Here is a 27428-nt window from a genome sequence, read left to right as displayed (position 1 = left end):
TCTTATGTCCCTATAATTTAGGCATTTCTATTCCATTTTAATAGAAGCTAAGATAACAACAACAAAAATAGGATTCTTGTTCACAGCTCCTTGGAAAATTAGACGTAGGACTAGGTTTGGGATATACTGACCCCCAAGCTAATACATGCAAAACAGAAAACAAAAAAAACACCAAACAAACCAGTAAAAGCCCCAACTATCACTAAATGATGTTTTCTTGGCATTACTTCGCACAAATTAACAAGAGTTATTGCATAAAACACACCTATTTATAAATACCTAGTTTTAAATATTTAAAATAGCAATTAATGTAAATTCAGTTGTGCTACAATGAATAACTCTATGGATGGCTCTTTCAATATTAGAACAGAGTCATTCACAAATGAGGACAGCAGAGCCAGCCCTTGCATTATGCTAAGTGAAATAAGTCAGACAGAAAAAGACAAATACTACATGATCTCACTCACATGCGAAACCTAAAAAAGATGAATTCATAGCAAGAGAGAGTAAACTGGTGGTTGGCCAGGTCTAGGGGGTGGGGGAAATGGGGAGATGCTGGTCAAAGGGTACAAACTTCCAGGTGAATAAGTCTAGAGATCTAATGTACAGCATGGTGACTACACTTAACAAGACTGTATTATATACCTGAAAGTTGGTAAAACAATAGATCTTAACTGTTCTCGTCATAAACACACGAATAGTAACCATGTGAGGGGATAAATGTGCTGATTAACATTACTGTGGTAATCATTCCACAATATATATGTATATCAAGTCATCACACTGTACACCTTAAGCTGACACAATGCTACGTGTCAATTATATGTCAATAAAGCTGCGGGGGGTGGTGCATGGCACAATGTTGTTTTCTACATTTCCACAAAAGGTATCACTGCTGGCTAACTGAAATCTTTGTTTATATCTGTGACTGAGAAATCCCAGAAGTTCCCTAAAAGGACTTCAACATCCTATAACTATCCTGCTTTAAAAAGTGTATGGAAACCAGACAAGGATGTCACAAAGAAAGAAACCTACAGGCCAATGTCACTGATGAACATAGATGCAAAACTCCTCAACAAAATACTAGCAAACAGAATCCAACAGCACGTTAAAAGGATCATACACCTGATCAAGAGGGGTTTATCCCAGGAATGCAAGGATTCTTCATTCAATATACACAAATCAATCAATGTGATGTACCAATATTAACAAATTGAAGAAGAAAAACCATATGATCAACTCAATAGATGCAGAGAAAGCTTTTGACAAAATTCAGCACCCATTTATGATAAAAAACCCTCCAGAAAGTAGGCATAGAGGGAACCTACCTCAACATAATAAAGGCCATATATCACAAACCCACAGCCAACATCCTTCTCAATGGTGAAAACCTGAAACCATTTCCTCTATGATCAGGAACAAGACAAGGTTGTCCACTCTCACCACTATTATTCAACATAGTTTTGGAATTTTTAGCCACAGTAATCAGAGAAGAAAAAGAAATAAAAGGAATCCAAATCAGAAAAGAAGAAGTAAAGCTGTCACTGTTTGCAGATGACATGATACTATACTACATAGAGAATCCTAAACATGCTACCAGAAAACTACTAGAGCTAATCAACGAATTTGGTAAAGCAGCAGGATACAAAATTAATGCACAGAAATCTCTTGCATTCCTATACACGAAGGATGAAAAATCTGAAAGAAAAATTAAGGGAACACTCCCATTTACCACTGCAACAAAAAGAATAAAATACCTAGGAATAAACCTCCCTAAGGAGACAAAAGACCTGTATGCAGAAAACTGTAAGACACTGATGAAAGAAATTAAAGATGATAGAAACAGATGGAGAGATATACCATATTCTTGGATTGGAAGAATCAACATTGTGAAAATGACTATACTACCCAAAGCAATCTACAGATTGAATGCAATTCCTATCAAACGACCAATGGCATTTTTCACAGAACTAGAACAAAAAATTTCACAATTTGTATGGAAACACAAAAGACCCTGAATACCCAAAGCAATCTTGAGAAAGAAAAACAGAGCTGGAGGAATCAGGCTCCCAGACTTCAGGCTATACTACAAGGCTACAGTAATCAAGACAGTATGGTACTGGCACAAAAACAGAAATATAGATCAATGGAACAGATAGAAAGCCCAGAGATAAACCCACGCACGTATGGTCACCTTATTTTTGATAAAGGAGGCAAGACTATACAATGGAGAAAAGACAGCCTCTTCAATAAGTGGTGCTGGGAAAACTGGACAGCTACATGTAAAAGAATGAAATCAGAACACTCCCTAACACCATACACAAAAATAAACTCAAAATGGATTCAAGACCTAAATGTAAGGCCAGATGCTATAAAATTCTTAGAGGAAAACATAGGCAGAACACTCTATGACATAAATCACAGCAAGATCCTTTTTGACCCACCTCCTAGACAAATGGAAATAAAAACAAAAATAAACCAATGGGACCTAATGAAACTTCAAAGCTTTTGCACAGCAAAAGAAACCAGAAACAAGACAAAAAGACAACCCTCAGAATGGGAGAAAATATTTGCAAATGAAGCAACTGACAAAGGATTAATCTCCAAAATTTATAAGCAGCTCATGCAGCTCAATATCAAAAAAACAAACAACCCAATCCAAAAATGGGCAGAGACCTAAACAGATATTTCTCCAGAGAAGATATACAGATTGCCAACAGACACATGAAAGGATGCTCAACATCACTGACCATTAGAGAAATGCAAATCAAAACTACAATGAGGTTATCACCTCACATTGGTCAGAATGACCACCATCAAAAAATCTACAAACAATCAATGCTAGAGAGGGTCTGGAGAAAGGGAACCCTCTTGCACTGTTGGTGGGAATGTAAATTGATACAGCCACTATGGAGAACAGTATGGAGGTTCCTTTAAAAATAAAACTACCATACGACCCAGCAATCCCACTATTGAGCATATACCCTGAGAAAACCATCATTCTAAAAGAGCCATGTACCACAGTGTTCATTGCAGCTCTATTTACAGTAACCAGGACAGTAGCAACCTAAGTGTCCATCGACAGATGAACGGATAAAGAAGATTTGGTACGTATATACAATGGAATATTACTCAGCCATAAAAAGAAACGAAATTGAGTTATCTGTAGCGAGGTGGATGGACCTAGAGTCTGCCATATGGAGTGAAGCAAGTCAGAAAGAGAAAAACAAATACCGTATGCTGACACATATAAGTGGAATCTAAAAAAAAAAAAAATGGCTGTGAAGAACCTAGGGGCAGGACAGGAATAAAGACTCAGACATAGAGAATGGACTTGAGGACACGGGGAGGGAGAAGGGTAGGCTGGGACAAAGTGAGAGAGTGGCATGGACATATATACACTACCAAATGGAAAATAGATAGCTAGTGGGAAGCAGCCGCATAGCACAAGGAGATCAGCTCGGTGCTTTGTGACCACCTAGAGGGGTGGGATAGGGAGCGTGGGAGGGAGATGCAAGAGGGAGGGGACGTGGGGATATATGTATATGTATAGCTGATTCACTTTGTTATACAGGAGAAACTAACACAACATCGTGAAGCAATTATACTCCAATAAAGATGTTAAAAGAAAAGTGTATGGTATGCAAATGTCAAATCATGAAGAACACCTGAAACTAATATAATATTATACATCAACTATACTTCAATTTTAAAAATCACCCCGAAAGGAAATAAATAAATTGTACCATGTGTACCCTACCAATAAATCATGTGTATGTCATTTTTTTAAAGAAAGTATGTTGGGTGGAAGAGAGCATAGGGGAGTGAGACAGATGTGTGAGAACCACTTCCAGCGCTCCTTCCTATACTATATACCAATCACAGGCACAGAAAGGGCTTAATGAGTAAGGAACACAACACAGTTGCGACAAGTTGGCAGGGTTTATTGTTAGCACATTCAGTCACCCTTTACCTCAAGCTAACATTGCATGACGTTCGGTGGAGTCACTGCTTATCAGCAGCGATTTAGTCTGAATTCTCACCCCGTGAATATGTGACCATTGCAATACTACATGGATCTTTTATTCTGACTCAGGAAAGAAACAAACTCAGAAGATAGAATCTATCAAAAACAATTGTCAATAATAAGATTTTTTAAAGGCCTATTTACAGACGAGTGGGAGGAGCTAAGGGAGCCAATAAGGTTTGGTGAAGCATCAATGGACTAGCAACACAGGAGGCCATTTACTATTCCTAGGTCTGAAGAAATAAGAGGAGAGAAGTATTACTGGCCCCTGGTAGAGGATGGTAACCATGGGAAAGACCTGGTTAGAGCCAACAGGAAAGAGACTGTCCAATGAGCACCTGGCAACAAGTGCCAAAAATCGCAGCCCAGCAGGGAGAGGCAAAGGCAGTAAGTATGCAGACCTCTCTCCCTGCCCTCTGAACTTTCATGAGCGCCAACAAGTGGCTAAGCCCCACCAGAAATCAGAAGGCAAGCAAGTCCTCCTGGTAATTCATCCACAGAACTTAGCCTCCCAAGACACAAAGTAAAGAAGAATGAACAATGGGTAATTAAAGGATACATAGCATATCAGCTAACTCCTGTTTATCTTTCAGGCCTAAATTCAGACATTACACTTCCTAGACTCCTCGGCCCTTCCCGCTCCCTAATTATGTTCTCTGATACTGTTTCCTAGGAACTCCTGGGTAATAAATCCAACATATTGCTTCCCAAAACAAAACACAATCCTAAATAGACAGCCATAGTGGTTAAGAAGTCTCTGCGATCAGACTGCTAAGAGTTCAAGCTTTAATGACCACCTATGGGCTCTGTGACCTTTGGCAAGTTTTTTTTTTCTTTATAAAATGGGGACAACAGGACCCACCTAGCAGAGTCTTAGGGGGGATTAAGTGAGATGATCCATCTAAAGCACTTTAGCACAGTGTCTAGAACATACTTAAGTACTATGGTACCTATTATCACCATTGTATTATGCTTTTAATCACAAGCCTCTCCTTTTAGTTTGTAAACTTGCTGAATTCTATGGCACCTGGAAATAAAAAAGCAAAGGCTACACTGATCCGTTCTAATTCTTTCGTTACTTGGTAATTTCGTAATTAGAAGCTAAAAAAAAATTATCTTCCATCTGTAATTCTTAGAAAAAACTGAACACTTCATTGTGTAATCGCAGGCTTTCCGTGTGCAAAAAACAATTCTTCGAAAGATACTGGGATAAGATGTAAAGTCTGATCATGAAACAAGCAGTGGTGATACTCCCACTGGAGTTTCAGAAGCCTAAAGCGCTAGAATATATTTGATTATACAAGTTAGAAACACTGTGTTAAATATCTCATAATTTATCATTATAAGGCTATAAAATGTAACATCTTATTTTTATAAAAGGCAATATTTCACATAAGGATTTTGAATATCTAGAATTCAACTTTTTTCTCTGGGAGTTCTCTCAAATGACAGTTTCCTTACTCTTTCTTAGCCACCATAAGGGTCAGGAGGCTTGGATTCTAGAATCAGCTCTGCCATGAATCAGCTCTGCAACCTTGGGTACACTGCCCCAGTTCTCTAGGATGGCCTAGGTTGCCTCACTTTTGAATGAAGTCATTAAACAAAATGATCTTTAGAGTGTATTCTACCTTTAAAATATTATGACCAATTCTCAGACTAGGTAATTTGAGCTAGGTCAGTTTCATCACTTAATTTTCAGGAACTGGCAAACCCTAACAGGCATACACTTCAGAAGTTTGCCATTTCATCTTTTCCCAGTGCTTAGCTAAGATTTTAAGGGACACGTTTGGCCATAATTTCCCCAAAGTAAAATTATTTTAAAATGTAGAAAAATACCTAAGAGTGTTACTTTTTTACAAGTCCAAGTGTAGGCAGTGAATAACATACATTCTGTACTCACCGGGACAGCTGCCATGAGTGAAGGCTTCAGTACAGTACAGTCTCCTTTGCTTCCCTTTTTAATTTTGCTGGACTAGAGTAAAGAAAAAGTAAATAGGATCAAGGAAAGCAACTTTCAGCAGAAAAGGTTATAATTCAAGTATTAACAAGAGCAAACACAGACATTTTTTTAACATCTTTATTGGAGTATAATTGCTTTACAATGGTGTGTTCGTTTCTGCTTTATGACAAAGTGAATCAGATATACATATACATATATATGCCCATCTCTTCCCTCTTGCGTCTCCCTCCCTCCCACCCTCCCGATCCCACCCCTCTAGGTGATCACAAAGCACCGAGCTGATCTCCCTGTGCTATGCAGCTACTTCCCACTAGCTATCTATTTTACACTGGGTAGTGTATATGTGTCCATGCCACTCTCTCACTTTGTCCCAGCTTACCCTTCCCCCTCCCCATATCCTGAAGTCCATTCTCTAGTAGGTCTGCGTCTTTATTCCCATCTTGCCCCTAGGTTCTTCGTGGCCATTTTTTTTTTTTTTAGATTCCATGTATATGTGTTAGCATACGGTATTTCTTTTTCTCCTTCTGACGTCACTGTATGACAGACTCTAGGTCCATCTACCTCACTACAAATAACTCAATTTCGTTTCTTTTTATGGCTGAGTAATATTCCATTGTATATATGTGCCACATCTTCTTTATCCATTCGTCTGTCGATGGACACTTAGGTTGCTTCCACGTCCTGGCTATTATAAATAGAGCTGCAATGAATATTGTGGTACATGACTCTTTTTGAACTATGGTTTTCTCAGGGTATATGCCCAGTAGTGGGATTGCTGGGTCGTATGGTAGTTCTATTTGTAGTTTTTTAAGGAAACTCCACACTGTTCTCCATAGTGGCTGTATCAATTTACATTCCCACCAACAGTGCAAGAGGGTTCTCTTTTCTCCACACCCTCTCCAGCATTTGTTGTTTGTAGATTTTTTGATGATGGCCATTCTGACTGGTGTGAGATGATATCTCATTGTAGTTTTGATTTGCATTTCTCGAATGATTAATGATGTTGAGCATTCTTTCACGTGTTTGTTAGCAATGTGTATATCTTCTTTGGAGAAATGTCTATTTAGGTCTTCTGCCCATTTTTGGATTGGGTTGTTTTTTTTATATTGAGCTGCATGAGCTGCTTGTAAATTTTGGAGATTAATCCTTTGTCAGTTGCTTCATCTGCAAATATTTTCTCCCATTCTGAGGGTTGTCTTTTCGTCTTGTTTATGGTTTCCTTTGCTGTGCAAAAGCTTTGAAGTTTCATTAGGTCCCATTGGTGTATTTTTGTTTTTATTTCCATTTCTCTAGGAGGTGGGTCAGAAAGGGTCTTGCTGTGATTTATGTCATAGAGTGTTCTGCCTATGCTTTCCTCTAAGAGTTTGATAGTGTCTGGCCCTACCATTAGGGCAAAGACAAACATTTACACATGGAATATTATCTCTACTGCTCTGTGAGTTATCTGTTCCAACTAACGTAACCTACAAGTCTGAGGTATGAGTGCATAAGTGCTTTATGATGTAGATTACTTCTTCTAGCACATTTCAGCCTTTCTTAGAGGAGAAACTCTGATCCAGGATAAAAGAAAATGGGATATTTTGGTAAACTGAGCATTTTTATTAATAACATCACACATAGCACAGACCACCCATTTTCAAACAAAAAGAAAAACAAAAAGCAAAAAACTTCAACTAAGGTAGATAAAGCACTGAAACAAGCCTGAAGATAATTTTAACTTTCTTTGATTAGCCAAAAGGCAAAGCCACATCTCAAAGTCACCACTATGAACATCAACTAACGTCACACAGAAATACTAATTTGATAACATTTTGGCTGATAGAATACTGAAGACAATGGAAGTAATTATTTGTCTCAAAATAATTTTAAAATATGTAAAATAAAGCAATGCTAACAAATCCTCAAGGTTATTTACTACAGCTGCATACTTTTGAAGCCAAGGAGAAAGTTTTAGCTGAATTAAAATATCTCATGTTTTAGTAATCTATTCTCAGCCAAACACTGTAACTTAGTATGATCATGCCAATATACTGAAAAGCTTGTCACCTGGTCAGAGAGAGTAAGTGGAGAAGAATATCCAATCCTACAACCATAGGTAAAACAAGATATCTCTGCTGTCAATTCTAGTACATGAGCCAAAGGCAGGTAGCCAATATATGTGTCCTTTGGTCTAAAACAAAGTAAGAGAAACATTTTAGCCATTCTTACAAAGACACAATTAGAAACATCAATGACCTTATCGTTTTAATACAGACTAGAGAATGCCAAACATGAGCTCTGATTTCTAAGAAGAAAGCTGAATAATTCTCTCTTACCCCAGTCCAGGAATTCTCTCACACTGGCCTGTCATTCCAGCTATCAAATTGCTATGATGCATCATCACTCCCTTAGGTCGGCCAGTAGAACCACTGGTATACATGACGATAGCCAAGTCCGAAGGAGTTGGTCTATTTGGAGGAACGCTTGCTAAATAAATGACAAAGCACCAAATTTTCTCTAGTTTACAAGTCAAACTGCTAAGCAAAGATAAGACTTTCAGATTTTGGCGTAATGGTAAACTATTTAAAACAAATACTCTCTACTGTTAATCACCACGAAAATGGTTATCAAATTCTGGTTACCTGCAATGAGAATTTCAAACTCAATCTGGCCCATCTTCTGGATGTTTAACCTAATCCCTGTCTGTTCATACCTCTCCACAGTGCTGTTTACAGGGCCTTGTTGTGGAAAGATATCTAAGATTCGGACAATCAGGAAGATAGAGTATTTTGTGTGAGCTCCTCAAGCCTCCGTTTTCTCATCTCTAAAATGAGACTGTTGGACGAGATTATGGTTCTTAACCACTGGTGGGCATGAGAATCACCTGTGGAACTTAAATAAAATACTATCTCTGGACCCTAGTTCTGAAAATTCTGATTCTATATGTCTGAAATGGATCAAAGGCTCCACAGGTGACACTCGTACACACTCCTGATTGAAAACCACTGGACTTGATTTTTTCAAGGTTTTAGAAAAATAATTTTATTTTAAAATAATTGAACCATGGATATTGAATTAGAGAACCATTATACATTTAACGTATTTTTATTAGATTCCAAGTAGCAAGTAAACTCCAAAGGATATCAAACCCAAACGATAATGTCTACTGTTTTGATTGTTGCTTCTTGAAATCTATACAGGAAATCATTGTTTAAAAGTATTGAAAGTGCAGTGAGATTAAAATTATAGCAGGAGATCCTTTCTCTCTGCTACACACACACACACACACACACACACACACACACACGCTCACTCACTCCTGCAGTTAGAATACTTAGTATGTGTCTGGATTGGGGATTCTTTTGCATCTCCCAGAATTAGTGCTTTTTCCCCTATCAGGGCATACCATACTTTGATTCTTTTTAATCAAAATCAGACAGGAATTTTTGGAAACTAAGAAAAAGAGACAGTTTAAAGGGGTTTACAAGCCCTTCATTTCCTACCAAAGGTAATATCTAAACAGTTTCTAAACTTCGTTTCTTCTTGCCCTCTGTCTGCAGGTAGGAACGTTTAATCCTCTTAAGGGTCCTGAGCCCCAGTGCCATCTCTGCTTATTGAATGATTGGGGGAGGGAAATAGAGAGGTCTTCCCAACAGAATACAGTCAGCCATCTTGAGCAGGAATCTGCAGGCTTTCTTTGCAAAGGACCAGACAGTAAATATTTTAGGCTTGGAGGGTCATATGGTCTGTGCCCAAACTACCCAACTTTGTTGCTGTAGAGTGAAAGGAACCATAGGCAGCTGTTAAACAAATGGATGTGACTGTGTTCCAATCCAACTTCATTTAGAGAAGCAGATGCAGGCTGGAGCTTGTTAACCTGTCTGTTAAGAGTTGTGCTTCTCAAACTATTGCTGTGAGGACCCTTTTTTCCCCTAATAATTGATGGATGGGTGCATTTGTAAAATACAATAAAAATGAATTACTGGAACAACGCAGTTAAAAAGACATAACGTAGAAGCTTAAAATTTTTAGATGAAACAGGCAACAAATTACATTTCAGTAAATATAATTAGAATAGTCACACACAGGGAAAAAGAATTAGAGAAACTGTAAATGTTCCTTGAAAGTATCTTTCAGCCTATTAATAAAGAGAACTGCTATTACAAGACGTAACTTTTTTTGTCATTCCACGATATTAACTAAACAAAAAGTTGAGTGAAATTTCAATTCCCCATTTATTAACTGCCTACATGCACACTCTAAACAAACACTGTGTGTATATATATATATATATATATATATATATGTGTGTGTGTGTGTGTGTGTGTGTGTGTCAATATTTTAAATTTTAACGTGACATGAATTTGCTTCCAGCTCTTAATCTATCTAACCTAGGTTGGATGGACAACAGTGCTGCTCACAAGAGATAACGTATATCTAAACTGTTCATATAGTTTTTTAATAGCTTTATTGAGGTATAATTGATAATATAAAGAACTGAATATATTAATGTGTACAATTTGATGACTGACCATATAGAAACATCTGTGATACAATCACCACAATCAGGGCAACAGGCGTGTCCATCCCTTCCCTAAGATTCCTTGTGTTCCTTTGTTGTTGCTGTTGTTTTGATTTGATCTTTAAGGCGACATCAACTCTAAGATTCTAACATGCTAAGTTTTAAACAGCACACTGGGGCTTCCACTTTCAAGACAGTGTATTGTGCCAACCTAGTAATCTCCTTTCCTTTCTAGAATACACCAAAATAACGAAGAATCCCCAGGTATATGATCGCAATTAAATAAATAAAAGTTTAATAAGGTTGTTGGATGCTAAAAAATGAGTTTATGCTCTGTATGATACTATAATGATAATACATGTCAGTATACATTTGTCCAAACCCGTAGGATGTGTAACACCCAGAGGGATCCCTAATGTGAACTACGGATTTGGGGTGATAATGATGTCAATGTAAGGTCATCAATTGTAACAAACATACCACTCTGGGATGCTGATAATGGGGGACGCTGTGCACGTGTGTACCTTCCCCTCAGTTTTGCTGTGAACGTAAAACTGCTCTACAAAATAAACTTTTTTACAAATCAGTTTATAAAATGAATCACACTTATATATACAAGTTAAAATAACCATTTTAAACAGTATGATTTAGTACTGAGATAACCAAAGATAAAGCTATACTTAAATGGGGTAATGTTAGTGCTCCTTAAAGGTATCTACTGTCATAGTTTATAAATCAAGCAAATAGGGACTGCATCCTTCTTCTGATGACTGATGGAAGCGGCAGCAGCAGATATGTTAAGGTCTTCTCAGGCTAAGCACACAATGTGACACTTCACTTCTTGTCATCATCATAACAACTGTCTACTCAGGTAAAGTATCACCCCAAACATATGTGTCTTATTAACTGTAGAGATGAGTGGACTAGCTGGGACCTGTGGTCTATCATGTTCTGGCTCACACAAAATTATGAGGACCAACAGCCCCCACAGTTTTGTGCCAACAAATCCCTACCAATCAGGACTTCCCAGCCAAGTTTACCGCGATCTTGCAGGGTCAACCTGGTGTTGAGAGATAATTCTCCACGGGTCTCTTGAGTTTCTGTACATCTTGCGAGCAGAGGCACTGACTGTTCCAGGCTGTCTTTGCAAGGATGACTGCACAGTGAACAGCCTTGGAAGACAGAGAAAGTGTCTCCCTCCAGAGCAAAGAGCAGGCATGTTCACTGTCCAGTACAATAAAGATAATATCTTTCCCCGGAGCAAAGGGCAGGCATACTTATGCCTATGATAAAAGACTCGGATTCTACTCATCTAGTAGAGTATTGTGATCTTCTCATTAAACATGAGAAAGAAAAATATTTCAATGGAGTACTTCATTTGCTCAACCCTCTGTCCTGACGACCAACTGCCATTTTGATATAAGACACACTTAACTTGTTTCAAACGAAATACCAACTACCGTATCAGTGGTAGAATAAGCCAAGTATGGTTTTGGCAAACAGCTCTGCAACCTCTGAGACGTGATGAAAATCAGCAGCATTAAGCATTAAAAAAAAAAAAAGTTTACTGAATGGAAGGCCTGAGATCTTTGCCTTACGTGAGTCCAGTTTGGAAGGTTACAGTGGGTTTCTTTGAAAAAAGAAAAGTTTGGCAGCAACTGCCATAGGCCTCAGCCATTTAGTAACATTTCAAATAGTGGTTACCTTTTGGAGGAGAAAGGGAGAGAAAAATCTTAATCGTATATGGTCTTGAGAGTTTTTAAACACTTTCAAAGTTTTCTTATTGAGTTATACAACACTTGTTTTAAATCAGAGAACTTTACAGCTTTCACTTGCATTACTGCTTTTCCTAACCTACTGGAATAACAAGCCTTGAAGAGATTAATACATTTGTTTTAACTGCTTTACTTACAGTTTTCTGGCTTGGATCCCAACTCTTCTACTGATTGCATGCTGTGAATCTCAAATCCTTCAGGGTATTCTGCCTTATTGATCGTCTTATTATCCACATAAATGATACGTTTAACACAGTTAATATCTAACAATGCAGTCTGTTGAGCAGAAAGAAAATCCAGTTCTTAAATATGGGTATGCAATAAACTCAATTCTTGAATATTCTCCTATGCTGTCAAACACTGCCATGAATTAAAAGAAAATTTCATACTTACCTTAAGTTTACTCTCCAGAAGTTCAACACTAGTAATCAGATAGGTAGCCTCAGATTCATTTAACCCGTGAACTACAGCTTCTTTGCCAAGTGTGGCATATAAAGTCACAACTACATAATAAAAAATGAACACAAAAGTTAAATGATAAACATTTCTTAGATATATTATTTAAGTCAACTTTTAATGACAGATATACTCACAGATGCAAAGACATTTTATAATCTCATTTGATTTCATAGTCTCTGCTATTACCCTCCAACCTTGCCTCAAGCTTCCTGGTAGTCACAAATCTTTCTTACAAATTTTCGGGATTCTAACTTTTTAAACCTAAAGAAACCCAGAAATACTGGAAGTGCCACAAACTGGGCAAAAATCATCAGTCAATTCAGTTTCTCAAGGCCAATAGGTTCTGGCTGAACACTTGCTTGGAAAACAAGAGGATCTCAGGACAATTTCACATGTAAGCCAAGCCCACTCTCTCCCCCTCCAAAAACACCAGGCACTTACGAGGAAAGTTGTACTTAAAGCAGGTCTGTGCTGCAATCATCCATTCAGCCCTGGTCTCACAGAAAATGGCAACAGTGCTCTTTGGTTTCAGTCCCAATGCAGCGAGTCCACTACCAAAGTTATTCACTCTGTGGTTCACTTCGAGATAGTTCATCCATTTATAATTCCCAAGAATTAACTGTTAAAGTGAGACGTTCTGTAATATTAGCATATGTACTCAAACAAGCAATTAACATACTATTCAAAGTGTAGAACTCGAAAAGTACCCTTAAGTGAATTACACAGATGCTGTGAGCACCTTCTGAGAATTAGTTACGGGCACTATAATGGAATGCCAGCATGTTTTAAATGCGCTTGATTTATAATAAAGCGCACCTTCCCCTTTAAAAACAATAGGAAGCGCAAAAATGCTTTACCTTCTTAAAAACCTTTCCATTTGGCTGCATTTCATTTTCTTCACTTAGGATTTCCCTGGTCCCCAGGCTGTCCTTCTTCCCAAACTTGGATACGGCATGATCGAATAATTTATCCAGGGTGTCTGCTCCAGGGATGTCTATGACAGCTAGTGAGTCGAAGTGCGTGACAGACCGATACGGACTTCCAGGTTTGTCTGAGGTGGGCTTAGCTTTTATTCTCTTTGCCATAGCGTTTTTCTTCTTGGCATTGGTAAGAAAATACCACGGAATAAATACAAGGGCACTGTATATTGTTATTAACAAGTGGATAGGCAGCAAAATAATGGTGAGCACATTTTGCTTAAGTTTCATAGTGGCAAGGCTTCTAAAATGGTGTTTATTTCTTGTTATTCTTTGGCTTCAGAAAGCCTGATTTTGCTGAAGAAGGCAATAATGGAAGCAGTAGTGAGAGTGGCAGAAGAGTCAAGGCAGTTCAATGTTAATGATACAGATAAGAGTTAGTAATCTTTGGAAGCCGACAATAAAGTACACCTGTAGGTGAAGACAACGAAGCAGGCAGAGAGCAGGGAAAACAAAACAAAACAAAAACAAAACAAAAGAGTATTAGCAAGTTGATAGACCATTGATTTAAATACTCAGGTCTTTATTAGTTTCTATAATTGATTTGATACAAGAAAGCGGAAATAACTGGTCTGAAAGACTGGCACTTTCCAGTTTTAATCATTCTGGCCATAAATTTTAAATTTAACTTCTATAGGTTTTTAGGTATACTACACATCACTCTGTAAGTCAGTCGTGTAACACTTATAGTGCCTATATGAGTGCAGGCATGTGGCATTTAAGTTTGGCTAAACTTCGGGAGAGTAGTGAATGCCAATATTGAGGTTTCTCTTAAATATGTATATGTAAACTGGACAGCTTTAAATAGGATTTGGTTTTGTTTCCAAAAGAGAGAAAAATTCTACCAATTTTGGTTTATTTCTCACAGATCAAACCAGAAGTATTATTCTGAGCTCTTCTTTAAAATAATTTCTTGGTAATGCTATTCACTACCTCCTATCCCCCAAGCTGGAGCAATACAATCATAAAATCATTTCCTACTTGTCCACTTTTGTGCTCAAAATTGCACTAGTTGCCTGGGAGTGGTAGTATTAAGTCCAAAGTAGTGTAAGTCCTGGCCCTTGCTCATTACGAGTTAACACTTGTGAGGCCATCAGCACACAAGATAGATCCAGTGTTTTCAAACTTTGTTTGCAGGAGAAGGTGGCAGCAAAACCATTTCTTCAAATAAACACTCATGCAGACTTCCCATATATAGACACTAAAGTGGAACTGCTCTGGCTGAAGCAGGGATTGGGGGTGCCCAGAGTCCCACCCTGGACTTCCTGGAATCCCACTCCCAAAGTGACCACTGGACCCTTTCCGATGAAAAGCCTGTGGAAATACCTAAGTGCTATGGTGTGCACTGCAAGCAATAAATGCGATAGCAGTTCAGAGCAAGTGCAAAATGGTCCACAGTTACTAGGGGAGGCTTTGTGGAGATTAGACTTAAGCTGGACCTTATGTCAGGGATCTGGAAACAAAGGAGAAAGAATGGAGGTCATTCTGGGCTGGGGAACCACATGATAAAAGATAAAGAGGTAGAAATGAAAGGACTTCGGGAGAGGAGAGACTGCCAAAAAAAAAGGACACTCACCTGAGTGGGGCACAGAGTACTCGCTGGCTAAACAGGCCACAGTAGTACAGGGTCTGACAAATCAGGCAAAGTAGTTTTGATTTGATTTGACAGGAAACTGGAGGCCACTGCAGGTCAGAAAAAACAGTGCCAAATGGAAAGGAACTGCAGAAACAGCCTCAGGGAGAATAATGTCTCTCCAGGAACTTGCCTTCAGCTGAGAAAGCTATTTTGGAGAGTGGCAGTATATTTCAACTACAAAAATTAAAATATTAGTTCACTTTGAGGAGACAAATTGAAGTGCATCCTTCTGCAACTCTTGTGGAAATGGACTACTGACCCCAAGAGAGTTGTGCGTTTTTACACCAACTACTATAAAATGGTTAGCTTAATCCTTAATCCTGCCTCTGCTTTTGTTCATGTCCTTCAACTGAGTGTGGTGAAATGAGCAAGAAACTACAGGTGAAAAGACCTGGGTTTCAGACCCCATCTCTGTCACTGACTGGCGGCTGCATAACCTTGGGCAAAGCAATCTGTCTGAGCTTAGGATCTGACTAGATCAGTAGCCCTTAACTTCCTAGAGGTGATGGGCCCCTTTCAGCATCCAATGAGAACTATGAACCCAGTTCCCCTCAGAAAGATATGCAAAATGGTATACACAAATTTCAGGGGATTCCTGAGTTCCCTGGAATCCATCCATGAACACCAAAGGGTGACACCACCCTTACACTAAAAATTTCTGGCCTAGATGATTTCCTGGGGCCCTTCCAACTTTAATTTTATGATTTACTGTACCTAGAAATTGCTTTCTCAGTCTCTTTGACAAGTCTGGTCATTCATTTTTTCAAGACAAGGTACATCAAGTGTCTATCATAGTGCCTGATCCTCAATATGCAAGATTCCCTCTAACAATCCTCTCCTCCATCAGACATTCCATGACTACCCAAATCCTTGATAATCTTTCCTTTTTCTAATTTCCCACATCACTTGAAATGTCTACCACTCATTCTGATCCTTGATTATACCATCATTTTTAAACATCTAAGCACTTAAGTACAGGGCACAGACCAGGAGTTCTCAACCCTATCAAACCCAACACCTCTTTGTTATAACAAATACTTCATAATACTCCTTTATAAACCTTAAAGGACAGTCACAGATGACAGTCTACCCACACACACAATTTTTTAAAATAATTCTTTACTGGTAAATATAAAGAAGTACTGAAAGAAAATCAATTCAAAATAAATACTTATTTCAATATGTAAATTATCAGGGACAATACCAGAAGTACCGCCTCAGGCTCACCCTTGGGGCTGAAGAAGTAGAAGACAGCTTTTGAAGAGCTTACAATCTAGCTAGATTTAAACTGTATTGTATGTGTTCAGTCATTCATGTTGTTACATACACTTAATTTTTTAAACAGATTTGCCTTAAGTCTTGGAGGTAGGGAAACATCTACTTAATCCTCGTAGTACAGAGACACATACACATAAACACACACACACACACAGTACACAAGGCTCAAAGAACATTCAGGTAAAGAGAGATCAGAGAGGTCATTTAGTCCAGAAGTTTTCTAATTCTTTCTGGTGGTATTGGGGGCAGGGGGCGAGGCATGGCTCATTCATTTGAATAAAATCTTATGTGGACGTGAAAACACAAGTACAGATAAAAGCAAAAGGCAGAGTTGCTTTGGTGGGGGCACACTGGAACCTCCATTTCAGCTGAATATTTGAGCCACTGATATTGTCTGATCTTTCATCTCAAAGAGAAGCAAATGTTGTGACAGTACAAACTGTAACCAAGGCCTGTCCCCAGTGTTACATCCAGCCTATTGATACATTCGTTAAAAAAAAAAAAAAAGATCTGAACACCTACTATGTGTACGTTTTGAACACTTAACACAAAGATGAGTAAAACATGTTCTCAATCCTTTACATGCACGTGTGCATGTACATATGTGTCCATATGTATGGTAGGGTGCAGGGAGATGAGTTCACAAATATATACAGTAGAATGTGATAGATCCCATCAGAGAAACAAGAATGAAACGCTAAAGGTATTCAAAAGAGGGATGAGATTACATCCAGTTTTGGGGGGACAAAAAGAGGGAGGAAGGAGAACCATCCAGAAAGGTTTCACAAAATAGCACAGTATTTGGAGTCGGTATGAAGGATGGATATGTTTTCAAAAGGAGAGGACAAAGATTGGGAAATGAGGACAGTCCTCATGGACTGGGGAATGGATGGGGGCAGAACTGCAGGATGCATCAGAAAACAGCAAGTAGAGTAGCAGATGCGTTCGAGCTTTCTGTGGAAAGTGCTGTTCCCCTTTTATGATCTAAGTCAATGGGAAAGTTGAATTATTTCAGAGTCAACGTTACTAGAACGCCACTATACTATAAGAGACACGTGTATGATGATTTGGCAACTCAAGACTATGCACCCCACTATTATGTTAGGGGAAGATGAATTGTTCTCTAAAGAAGAGAAAGTCTGATATCCTGGGTGGTAAATGGACTAAACAAAGTTAGGAGGTCCGGCTTCTAACCTCAGCGTCTGCTCTTATGTGTGACTTCGGATGAGATATGTGACCTCTCACCTAAAAGCTCTGTACCAGTGGCATTGCGGGTAAAACAGGAATACCGCTTGTGTTATCTACTTCGTGCCACTGTTGGGAGAATCCTTCGTCTGATCCAGCTTCGATTTCATGAGCATTAATAATCACTTCCTGGAATACACTTTCGACCTGCTTGCATCTCTCCCTCTTCATTGTACTCACTCAGCTAAACCACAACCTGGTTAAATCCTGTCCGCCACCTAATCTGCACCCGTCCCCATGCAGCTGAATTTGGCTGGAGAAAAACCCAGCTGTGCTGAACGTCCCCCTTCAGATCCGTGATTGCCCCCTCAAAGGGACCCTTGCAGCTGCACAGAAACCATGCTGCCCTAGCATCCACTAGGCCATCCAGAGGCTTGCTCTCCTGGGGCTTGCTCTCCTGGGGTTACACTTTGTTCTCTCTCTTGAGACCACCGAGGCTCCTCTGCTATCCTCACCCTCAGCTGCTGACCTGGCTTTTACCATTTGGCTGAGAAAACTAAAACCGTCCGAAGAGAATTTCCACAGACTCCCACCAGTGTGTCTCCCCATCTACTCGGATCTGTGGCCATGTGCTCTCTTCTCTCCCATGACTAGAGATGGACTAGTGATGCTCCTAGCTAAGGCCGACCCCTTCACTTGTGTGTGACACCCCTGTCTAGACCAGAAAGACCCGGCGGTGCCACTCTACCGATTCTTCCCTCTCTCTCCAGCCTCATTAATTTTTCCGGCTCGAATCGGTTCCATCAGCATCCTAACAGGCTTTTATTTCTTTCATCTTAAAAACCACTCCCTCTCTGTAGGAGAAGGAGAAGAGTTGTCTCTGTGCTCGCTCACCCAGCTCCCTCCTCCTATTTTCTCTTGAACCCACTACGCTCAGGCTTTCCCCTCTACCATTCCACAAAATTGCTCTGATCAAGTTCACTGATGACTTCCATGTTGTCAGATCCCAAGGTCAATTAGAGCTCAGTCCTCATCCCCTTTGACCCACTACCAGCCTTTAGCCCCGTTGACCCCTCTTTTCCTGCTGGAAACTTCTTCACTTGGCTTCCAGTAGACCCCATTCTTCAGGTTTTCTTCCGACTTCCCTGGCCATTCCTTCTCCATCTTCTTTGCTGCTTCTTTCTCATCTCCCTGACCTCTAAACGCTATAATGCTCAGTCCTTGAACCTTTTCTTTATCTGTGCTCACTCCCATGGTGATCTCATTTAGTCTCACAGCTTTAATTAGCATATATATGGTGATGACTCTCAAAATGTCCCCCCTTAGCCTGGAGGTCTCCCTTAGGCACCTAGGTTTGTATATCCAACTGTTTCCTCAACAGATCCATTTAGATATCAGTTACATATTCAAATTTAATACATATGTTGAAAATTGAGCCACTGATCGTCCTCCCACAAACCTAGCACACCCAGTCTTGCCCATTTCTGTAGTTCCCCAGTTGCTTCGACCAAAAGCCTTCGATGACCAGGTTCACTTTCACTCCCCTCTCTTTCTCACACATTCCACACCCAATTCAACAGCAAATCCTACCAGCTCTACTTACAAAACAGATATCAAACTCAACTACTTCTCACCACCTCTACTGCTACCATCCTGGCTCAAGCCACTATCCTCTCTCACCTGGATAAATGCAATAGCCAATCTGATCTCCCTGCTTCCACCTTTATAATAAATTCTAAACTCAGCAGCCAGAGTGCTCTAGTTCAAGTTAGACCATACCATTCCTCTGCTCAAAACCTTTCAAAGAATCCCCATATGACTCATTCAGAAATACAGTCCTTACTCAGACCCAGGAGACGTGATCTGTCCTCCACCTCAAGTTTCCATCTTCATCTCCGACATTTTTCCCTGCCTCAGTCTGCTACCGTCCCACTTGTTCCTTGCTGTTTCTGGGACACACCAAGCATGACCCTGCCTCAGGGTCCTTGTACATGCTATTCTCTTTGCCTGGAATGTTCTTCTAAGATACCTGCACAGCTTATTCTCTCACCTTCTTTTTGTCTTTACTCAAATATCACCTTCTCAGTGAGGCCTTCTCTAGCCACTCCAAAATCGAACCCCAAGACCTCCTATCCCTTTCTTGCTTTATTATTCTCCTTAGTACTTGTAACTACTATGTCATATGCTTTATTTTTCATGTTTATTATGAATGCCCCCATTAGAACATAAAAGCTCCATGAGGCAGAGAGTTTATTGTTTGCTGCTGAATCCTCCTACAACAGTACCTCTGTGTGTTAACTGTTCAATAAACTTGTTGACTGAAATAAGAATGGACATGGAGGGACTTCCCTGGTGGTCCAGAGGTTAAGAATCCGCCTGCCAAGGCAGGGGACATGGGTTAGATCCCTGGTCCGGGAAGATCCCATATGCCGCAGGGCAACTAAGCCTGTGCGCCACAACTACTGAGCCTGCGCTCTAGAGCCCATGAGCCACAACTACTGAGCCCATGTGCCACAACTACTGAAGCCCGAGCGCCTAGAGCCCGTGCTCCGCAACGAGAAGCCACCGCAATGAGAAGCGTGCACACTGCAATGAAGAGTAGCCCCCGCTCGCTGCAACTAGAGAAAGCCTGTGCGCAGCAATGAAGACCCAGCGCAGCCAAAAAAAAAAAAAAAAAAAAAAAGGAATGGACAAGGATTGCTCTGAAACTATAAAGTAAAAATGGACGTGAGTGCAATAGCCGGAAGACAACCAACCTTAGTCATCTTCTTAAAAAATCACTTGTCCATGCCAACACTCTAGGAAATGGTATACTCTTAAAAGTCCCTGGTAATTAATTTGAACACGTATTTAGTTGCTTGAGAGAAAATATGAAACTGGAAAAACTGCCTGTTACATGGAGGGAAAGGACAGTTGTTATAAAAGCAAGAGGGTTACAGAATTTTTACTATGTGCTTTTTCAAGGATGCCTTTCAGAGAGGAATGCTGTCCTGCCATGTATGAAGAGAAATACCGCTGTCCCACCAGGAGGACATAAACTCTGAGTTGCGCTTCCTTGAAATCAAGTGATGCATTTGTATTTCAGCTGTAAAAGGGCAGGGCATCAGCTTCAGTCAGGGGATAGCTAATCATTCCTGTTGATGTTCGGCATTCTATATGAGAATCAGATTAATAACCACTTATTGAGCCTGTACTAGGAGCTAGGCACTGTGCTCAGTCCTTTAGATACATTATTTCATTTAGTCCATCAGAAAACCCTTTTGAAGTAATACCCTGATGACATAGCTGATGATATAACAGTCTCAGACAGATCATTTGCCCAAGTTAACACAGCTAAGTAGGGATTTGGACCCAGGTCTATCTGATTTTAAAGTCCATACTTTCAGCTGTACTGTCTGTGACCTTGGTCATACTGGTATAATCTAAATGGGTGAGAGTGACAAACTTTGTATATGAAAAAAATCCTGAGGACAACTTTGAGCCCTGATCTGTCCTACAGCCTAAGGTATTTTTATAGGGGAAAAAAAGCCCTTTAGGTGTCTAGTAAGTCCTAGAAGTGTAAGTGAAAATCAGGTGCAATTTTTTTTAAATTTTGAGGTCAAGTTTAATGTTAAGTATTTCATTCCAGTTACTTCAAACGCTCTGAGATAGTTAGGTTAAACACAAAAAGCATTAGTAATACATTAAGCTCCAGTACACAAAGTAAACAAACACTACATACTGATTAAAGTCTGAATTTAAAAGATCTCATCTCTCCCAGCAGCACAGAGAAAAACTAATAAACTGAAGTCAGTGCCAAGACACTTTTTTCCAAAAGTTTTATAAAATAGACTAAACCAAGGAAGGATGCACACATCTACCAAGCTGAAACACGTGGTAGGGCAAATTAACTTCATCTGTCCTTGATATAATAATACCTTATGAAAACATACAAAATATAAACTTGATAATCAATGATTAACTATGTCAGTGCTACTTTAAGAAATCACATTTTCAAATCATACCTCACTTAAGGGTAATTTAAACACCAAATAAAGAGATAATTTGCCTTCTGAAAAGGATAAGCTGTATTCACTAAACTGTAAATCAGAAAATTATAAAAAAAATACAAGAGATTAAACAGGTAAGCATACCGGTTGCACTTTAGAAGATCATACTTCTACATAGATATTACATCACTAAGACTTCTGTAAAGGGCTGGGGTGCTTTTTAAAAAAATCCTATTTTCTTTCACACACTATTAAAAAGCTCCAAATGATTTTAAAACATATAGGAGAAAGCTCATATACATGTTAAAGAAATTGGTTGCCTTTGGTTCATGAAATGAAACTTTACAGGAGCTACATTACAATATAATTAACTTTATATTTTAATATTAAAACTTTTAACATTAAAACATTTGTAGACAAATGACTTATTTAGCCATTTTCTTACAAAATGGCTAAGTAAGTCACTACAACTCAGCTACCTGGCCACCATGATGTGAAACTGTATCATGGTAGAGAACAAACAAAAAAACTTCACTCTGCTCTTCAGCAGTAAATATACCTTATAAGTGAGATTAATAAAAGAATTCCAAGACTGATGAATCTGTTGAAGACTGAAATCTTACAGCCATTCAGTCAACCCTTAACACTAAAACTAAAACATTAAAATTAACATTTTAACATTAAAACTTTTTAAATGTTAATATTTTAAGAAAATAAAAGTCATTAAGAGTAGCTAGCAGGATCTTTTGCTATCAGGCAGTCTACAAGACTGAATAATCATGTGAAATATACATCCGTCTGCCCCTTGTAAGTCTCATCTGACTCAAAGTTAGTAAGCCAATATAATAAATATGAAATAGCTAATACAAGCAAACTTTTAACCTGGTATACAGTAATTATAATAAATACATCTGAAAACTGAAAAAAGCAAAATAAAAACACCTAGGGTGAATATATAGATGCTCTCTAACACCACATTGCACCTGTGCCTAGCTACCTTGACTAGGAGTATCTCACAACTATGACTGATCTTTGGGTTTGTCTCTAACAAGATTAACCAAACCTGTTTACTTCATCACCTGGACAGGTATTAACTCCTGAAGTCGCCATCCTGCTAGTCTCTTCCCAGCTTTCCCCAGAAAAGAAAGCACCTCAGCTGCCATGTTGAAAATGCTCTTTCTTGTTCTAGCACGTGTTCCCTCCCATAACACCTTAAGAACATCCTCAGCATTCATTCATCAGATAATGTTTTTTCTAGGTCATCGGATAGTATATAATTGGGACCCTACTCACATGTGTTAAAGAGATCTAGTATGTTGAAATGAGATCTAGGAGCCCATGTTGTGCTTCTGCACTTCACACACACTGTGTATGTATACACACACTGTGTATGTATACACACACTGTGTATGTAACACTGTGTTACATATCTCTTCCTCATTTTAAGTGATCGCAACACACGATTTTTTTAACATCTTTATTGGAGTATAATTGCTTTACAATGTTTTGTTAGTTTCTGCTGTATAACAAAGTGAATCAGCTATATGTATACATATATCCCCATATCCCCTCCGTCTTGCATCTCCCTCCCACCCTCCCTATCCCACCCCTCTAGGTGGTCACACAGCACGGAGCTAATCTCCCTGTGTGATGCAGCTGCTTCCCACTAGCTATCTATTTTACATTTGGTACTGTATATATGTCAATGCTACTCTCTCACTTCGTCCCAGCTAGCTTTCCAAAGTTGAGAGTGGGCTGGATATAATTTAATCCAAAGCTTACATGTAAGGAATTTTGAGGATATATCATGCTAGAAGTGGCACCTACTGACAAAGCATGATGTTACAATCCAACTTTATCAGACATCATGAAAAAGGGGAGACAAACTAAGTTTTAGGAGTTATGTGTTCAGTGCTGTAGAAGGGAAGCAGCCAGCACAATGACAATTCCAGTGTTCTACAGCTGCTGCTAAAGAGGATCTGCTACAGGTCCCTGTAGACAAAACCCTGCGGCTACATTAGATGGCCCATCACGCATGGTGTAGACTTTAATTTTGTCTGTAGAGTCTTCCATTTACTGGATATTTTTTCTTTATGATCGTAACATTAGTTAATCAAAAACAACTGGGCTACAGATCTGATCTTTCAAATTAGCTCACAGTTACACATGTGTTTCATCTGAGTGAGAAATATGCAGACTCTGTCATCTTACCTATTTGTTACTCATCTGTCTTCTATCATCTTATCTACTAATTATAATAAAGTAATACAACTGTGGGCTGCCAAACATGAACTCAGGTTCAAATAAAAATCTGTAACCAGCAGTGATACTTCCCACAGGAGTACCTTTGTGTTATAGGGAGAATTTTGCAACTTATATCTTTTTTGGCCACATGCCCTATCTTCCACCTTTGCTAGAAGAGGGACCAGTTTAATAGGTTGGTTCTCTGCTAATGTTGTTTCCCAGTACTTCACACTGTTAAAAGTTATGCAGCAATGTAGTCTTAAACCATTTCTTACAAAATGGCTAATTAAGTCACTACAACTCAGCTACCTGGCCACCATGATGTGAAACTGTATCATGGTAGAAAACAAAACAAAACAAAAAAGCTTCACTCTGCTCTTCAGTAGTAAATATTCATTATAAATTGAGGTTAATAAAAGAACTCAAAGAGTGATAAATCTGTTGAAGACTGAAATCTTATAGCCATTCAGTCAACTCTTAAATATTAGTGTTGGTAAGAAAAGGGCACAGGTATTCCAGACAACGAAAAATTCAATACGTATTTTTTATTAACATTATTATTAATTCAATATGTATTTAAATTGTTGACATTATTATTAATTCAATATGTATTTAAATTATTGACATTGCATTAGTGTGTGCCTGACATTTGAGAAATTAAAGAATTCTTAACTAAAGAAGGAAGCCACATGAAGTCAAATACAAGAAGCCATGGAAAAGTACTCCTAGAGATAATGTCTCCACGTTAGGGATGGGTAATACTTTCCGTTCTGTTCTCTCTTCACGTTCATTTGTTTACCTGGCCCATGCGAGCTTCACAAACGTGAGTGAGGCAAGGGAGATGAGGGAATTAGGTATTTCTGTTTTGAAGTGTGTTTGGGGATAGCCAAGGCAGAGCTATGCCAACTGAAGAGGAGTCTCCAAGGTGTCTGTTGACACCTGAACACAACTGGCCACAACTGGCCTCTCGCTAAGGCTCCTGGCAACTCCAGCTCTTCACCTTGGTAGTTTTTTCTGTTACACATCTAGATGGGCTGCAGGCCAACTACTGTTAAGTATTTATCTATGTGTGTAGATGTGTGTGGTGGGGGGGGAGAGAGGGAAAGAGAGAGAGAGAGAGAGAGAGAGAGAGAGAGAGAGAGAGAGAGAGAGAGAGAGAGAGAAAACAGACTCTCTGGATAAATAACTATAGAAGCCTGAATACTACAGCCCTCACAATTGCACTGTGGTCTATTTCCCAAAGGAAACACTAAACTTATTGGTATCTTCTTTGTCAATCATGGAAATAGCATGCTGCCTATGTAGCTGAATTCAGGGACAACTAATTCTGGCCTGTTGATGAAAATCTTTGGTCATGTTCAAGATTTTTCTAATGCAGGCTGACCAGTAGACTTTAAGCCTTAGCTTTACAAGAACACTGAGTGTTTTGAATTAGCACATAAGAACTACTAGATCTTCTGTTTCAATTTCATAATCTATTATAATGAAAGCAATTCTCAGAAGAGCAGAAACACAAGAGAGGCAGCATTGTATACAGGGCTTTGGTCCTAGCTCAGCAGCTTGCTGAGCTGCACTACCTGGAACAAATTAAATAACCTCCTGTCTGTTTCCTCATCTGTACAATGAGAAAGTTGGATTCAGATTTTAAGATATCATGGACCAATACAAGTTTTAAAAACAAAGAAGGCAGCAATGACACAGCTGCCAATTTTTGTTTTGGCCAGGTATGGACATAAAAACAAAAACCATAAACCTATCATTTACTATCACTATCATTTCATAAAATACAGAATGGGTCTAACTCCTCAAAATTAGGAGGGTGTATCTTATAATAAGAAGCAATCATTTAAATTGAAAAAGTTTAGCTTTAAAAATCTCATGGCCTGTTGTCTTTATTTTCCTCACTTCACCATGGACCAGTAAAAACTCTTCACTGGTGAGGGCACAGTCTATAGGTCAATGTTTGGGAACCCCTGGACTAGGTAATTTTCAAGGTCCAAGGCTCAAACATTAAAATTCTAACTTTAGGTGCTCTGTTGTATTTCTTTCATTCTATATTATAGTCTAGAGTAGATGCCTCAGTAAAGGACAGTTAGAGATGCTTAGATTTTTGAAGATCAGAAATATATGTAAAACAGTTTGAGAAACAGTAACTAGAATAAGCTTCAATTTACTGGAGAAAATATACACTACTACAGATTCAACTTCATCAATATTAATGAACCCGTCACTGGACACTTACACTTATTAAGCTCATTTTACAGATGAGGAAATTGAGGCAAAGGGAAGCTAAACAGCTTGTCAAAGACACACCGCCTCAGTAGCCAGAATTGGAACTCCAATCTGTGACTCCATTTTTTGGTAATACTCAAAAGAAAAAGATTGTATTTAGATTTTAAGCATCACTTCCCCTTTCATAAGTGAGTGACAGTTTAAATTTTAGAAGTTGCCCAGAGTAAAAAGCTTTCCTATTTTACTTTCCCAAATATTGCCTTTTTAACACAAACATAAATACTGGCAGGGCTTTTCTAATATAAAGAGAGGAAAAATGCCTGTTAGTTTGGTCACTTAGTTTTCTCCAAAAGCTGACAAGATGGCAAATTTAGAATTTTTAAAGGACAAATACTTACAGATTTCCTCTTTTTCTCTTAAGAAGAACCCGTGTATCTTTCGTGACTCCAATCTGCAATAAGAGACAACATTTATGTATAGTGACATGAGAAAAGATCCCCTTTAAAAAGAAACCTCGGACTTCCCTGGTGGCGCAGTGGTTAAGAATCTTCCTGCCAGTGCAGGGGACACTGGTTCAAGCCCTGGTCCGGGAAGATCCCACATGCTGCAGAGCAACTAAGCCCGTGCACCACAACTACTCAGCCTGCGCTCTAGAGCCCGCAAACCACAACTACTGAGCCCGCGTGCCACAACTACTGTAGCCCATGCACACAGAGCCCGTGTTCCACAGCAAGAAAAGCCACCGCAATGAGAAGCCCACGCACCGCAACAAAGAGCAGCCCCCGCTCGCCACAACTAGACAAAGCCTGCACACAGCAACGAAGACCGAATGCACCCAAAAATAAAAATAAATGATTTTTTAAAAATAAATAACTAAATAAAAAGAAACCTCACATGCTGTTTCACATTACCTGTGCATGATAAGCCAGGTAGTTCATGATAAGCCAGGTACCAAAGGAAAAACAAGAAATGACTAAAAGTCGTGCTATTGGGATCTCACAAAAGTAACTGAGCCTGGCTCAAAGAAACAATATTCAAAACTCTACAAGTGGGGTTTACCCCAGGAATGCAAGGATTCTTCAATATATGCAAATCAATCAGTGTGATACACCATATTAACAAACTGAAAGAGAAAAACCATATGATCATCTCAATAGATGCAGAA

At 39.0% G+C, this 27428-nt stretch overlaps 1 protein-coding gene across 8 annotated transcripts in view; it reads right to left on the bottom strand.

Annotated features, from left to right (window-relative positions):
- Positions 1-27428, bottom strand: part of ACSL4 (acyl-CoA synthetase long chain family member 4) — a 75858-nt gene that overhangs the window by 21303 nt on the left and 27127 nt on the right. For 2 of the 8 annotated variants that reach the window (XM_022556759.3, XM_022556760.2), the window contains exons 2-10: positions 26662-26714; positions 15276-15382; positions 13580-14110; positions 13164-13341; positions 12657-12766; positions 12401-12539; positions 8303-8453; positions 8034-8157; positions 5928-5999 (exon numbers count right to left, since the gene is read on the bottom strand). In XM_022556759.3, coding sequence (XP_022412467.1) covers positions 5928-5999; positions 8034-8157; positions 8303-8453; positions 12401-12539; positions 12657-12766; positions 13164-13341; positions 13580-13930 — 1125 coding nt within the window. In that variant the 5' untranslated portion in view covers positions 13931-14110; positions 15276-15382; positions 26662-26714. The remainder of the gene's footprint in view (positions 1-5927; positions 6000-8033; positions 8158-8302; positions 8454-12400; positions 12540-12656; positions 12767-13163; positions 13342-13579; positions 14111-15275; positions 15383-26661; positions 26715-27428) is intronic. The other 6 variants (XM_022556762.3, XM_022556765.2, XM_022556763.3 and 3 more) reach the window with 5 other exon arrangements.

Source organism: Delphinapterus leucas, chromosome X, assembly GCF_059928025.1.
Source record: "Delphinapterus leucas isolate spDelLeu-1000000601 "Yukka" chromosome X, BTC_Dleu_Yukka2, whole genome shotgun sequence".
In the NCBI taxonomy this organism is placed as follows: domain Eukaryota; kingdom Metazoa; phylum Chordata; class Mammalia; order Artiodactyla; family Monodontidae; genus Delphinapterus; species Delphinapterus leucas.
This window is presented reverse-complemented; position numbering and strand designations above follow the sequence as displayed.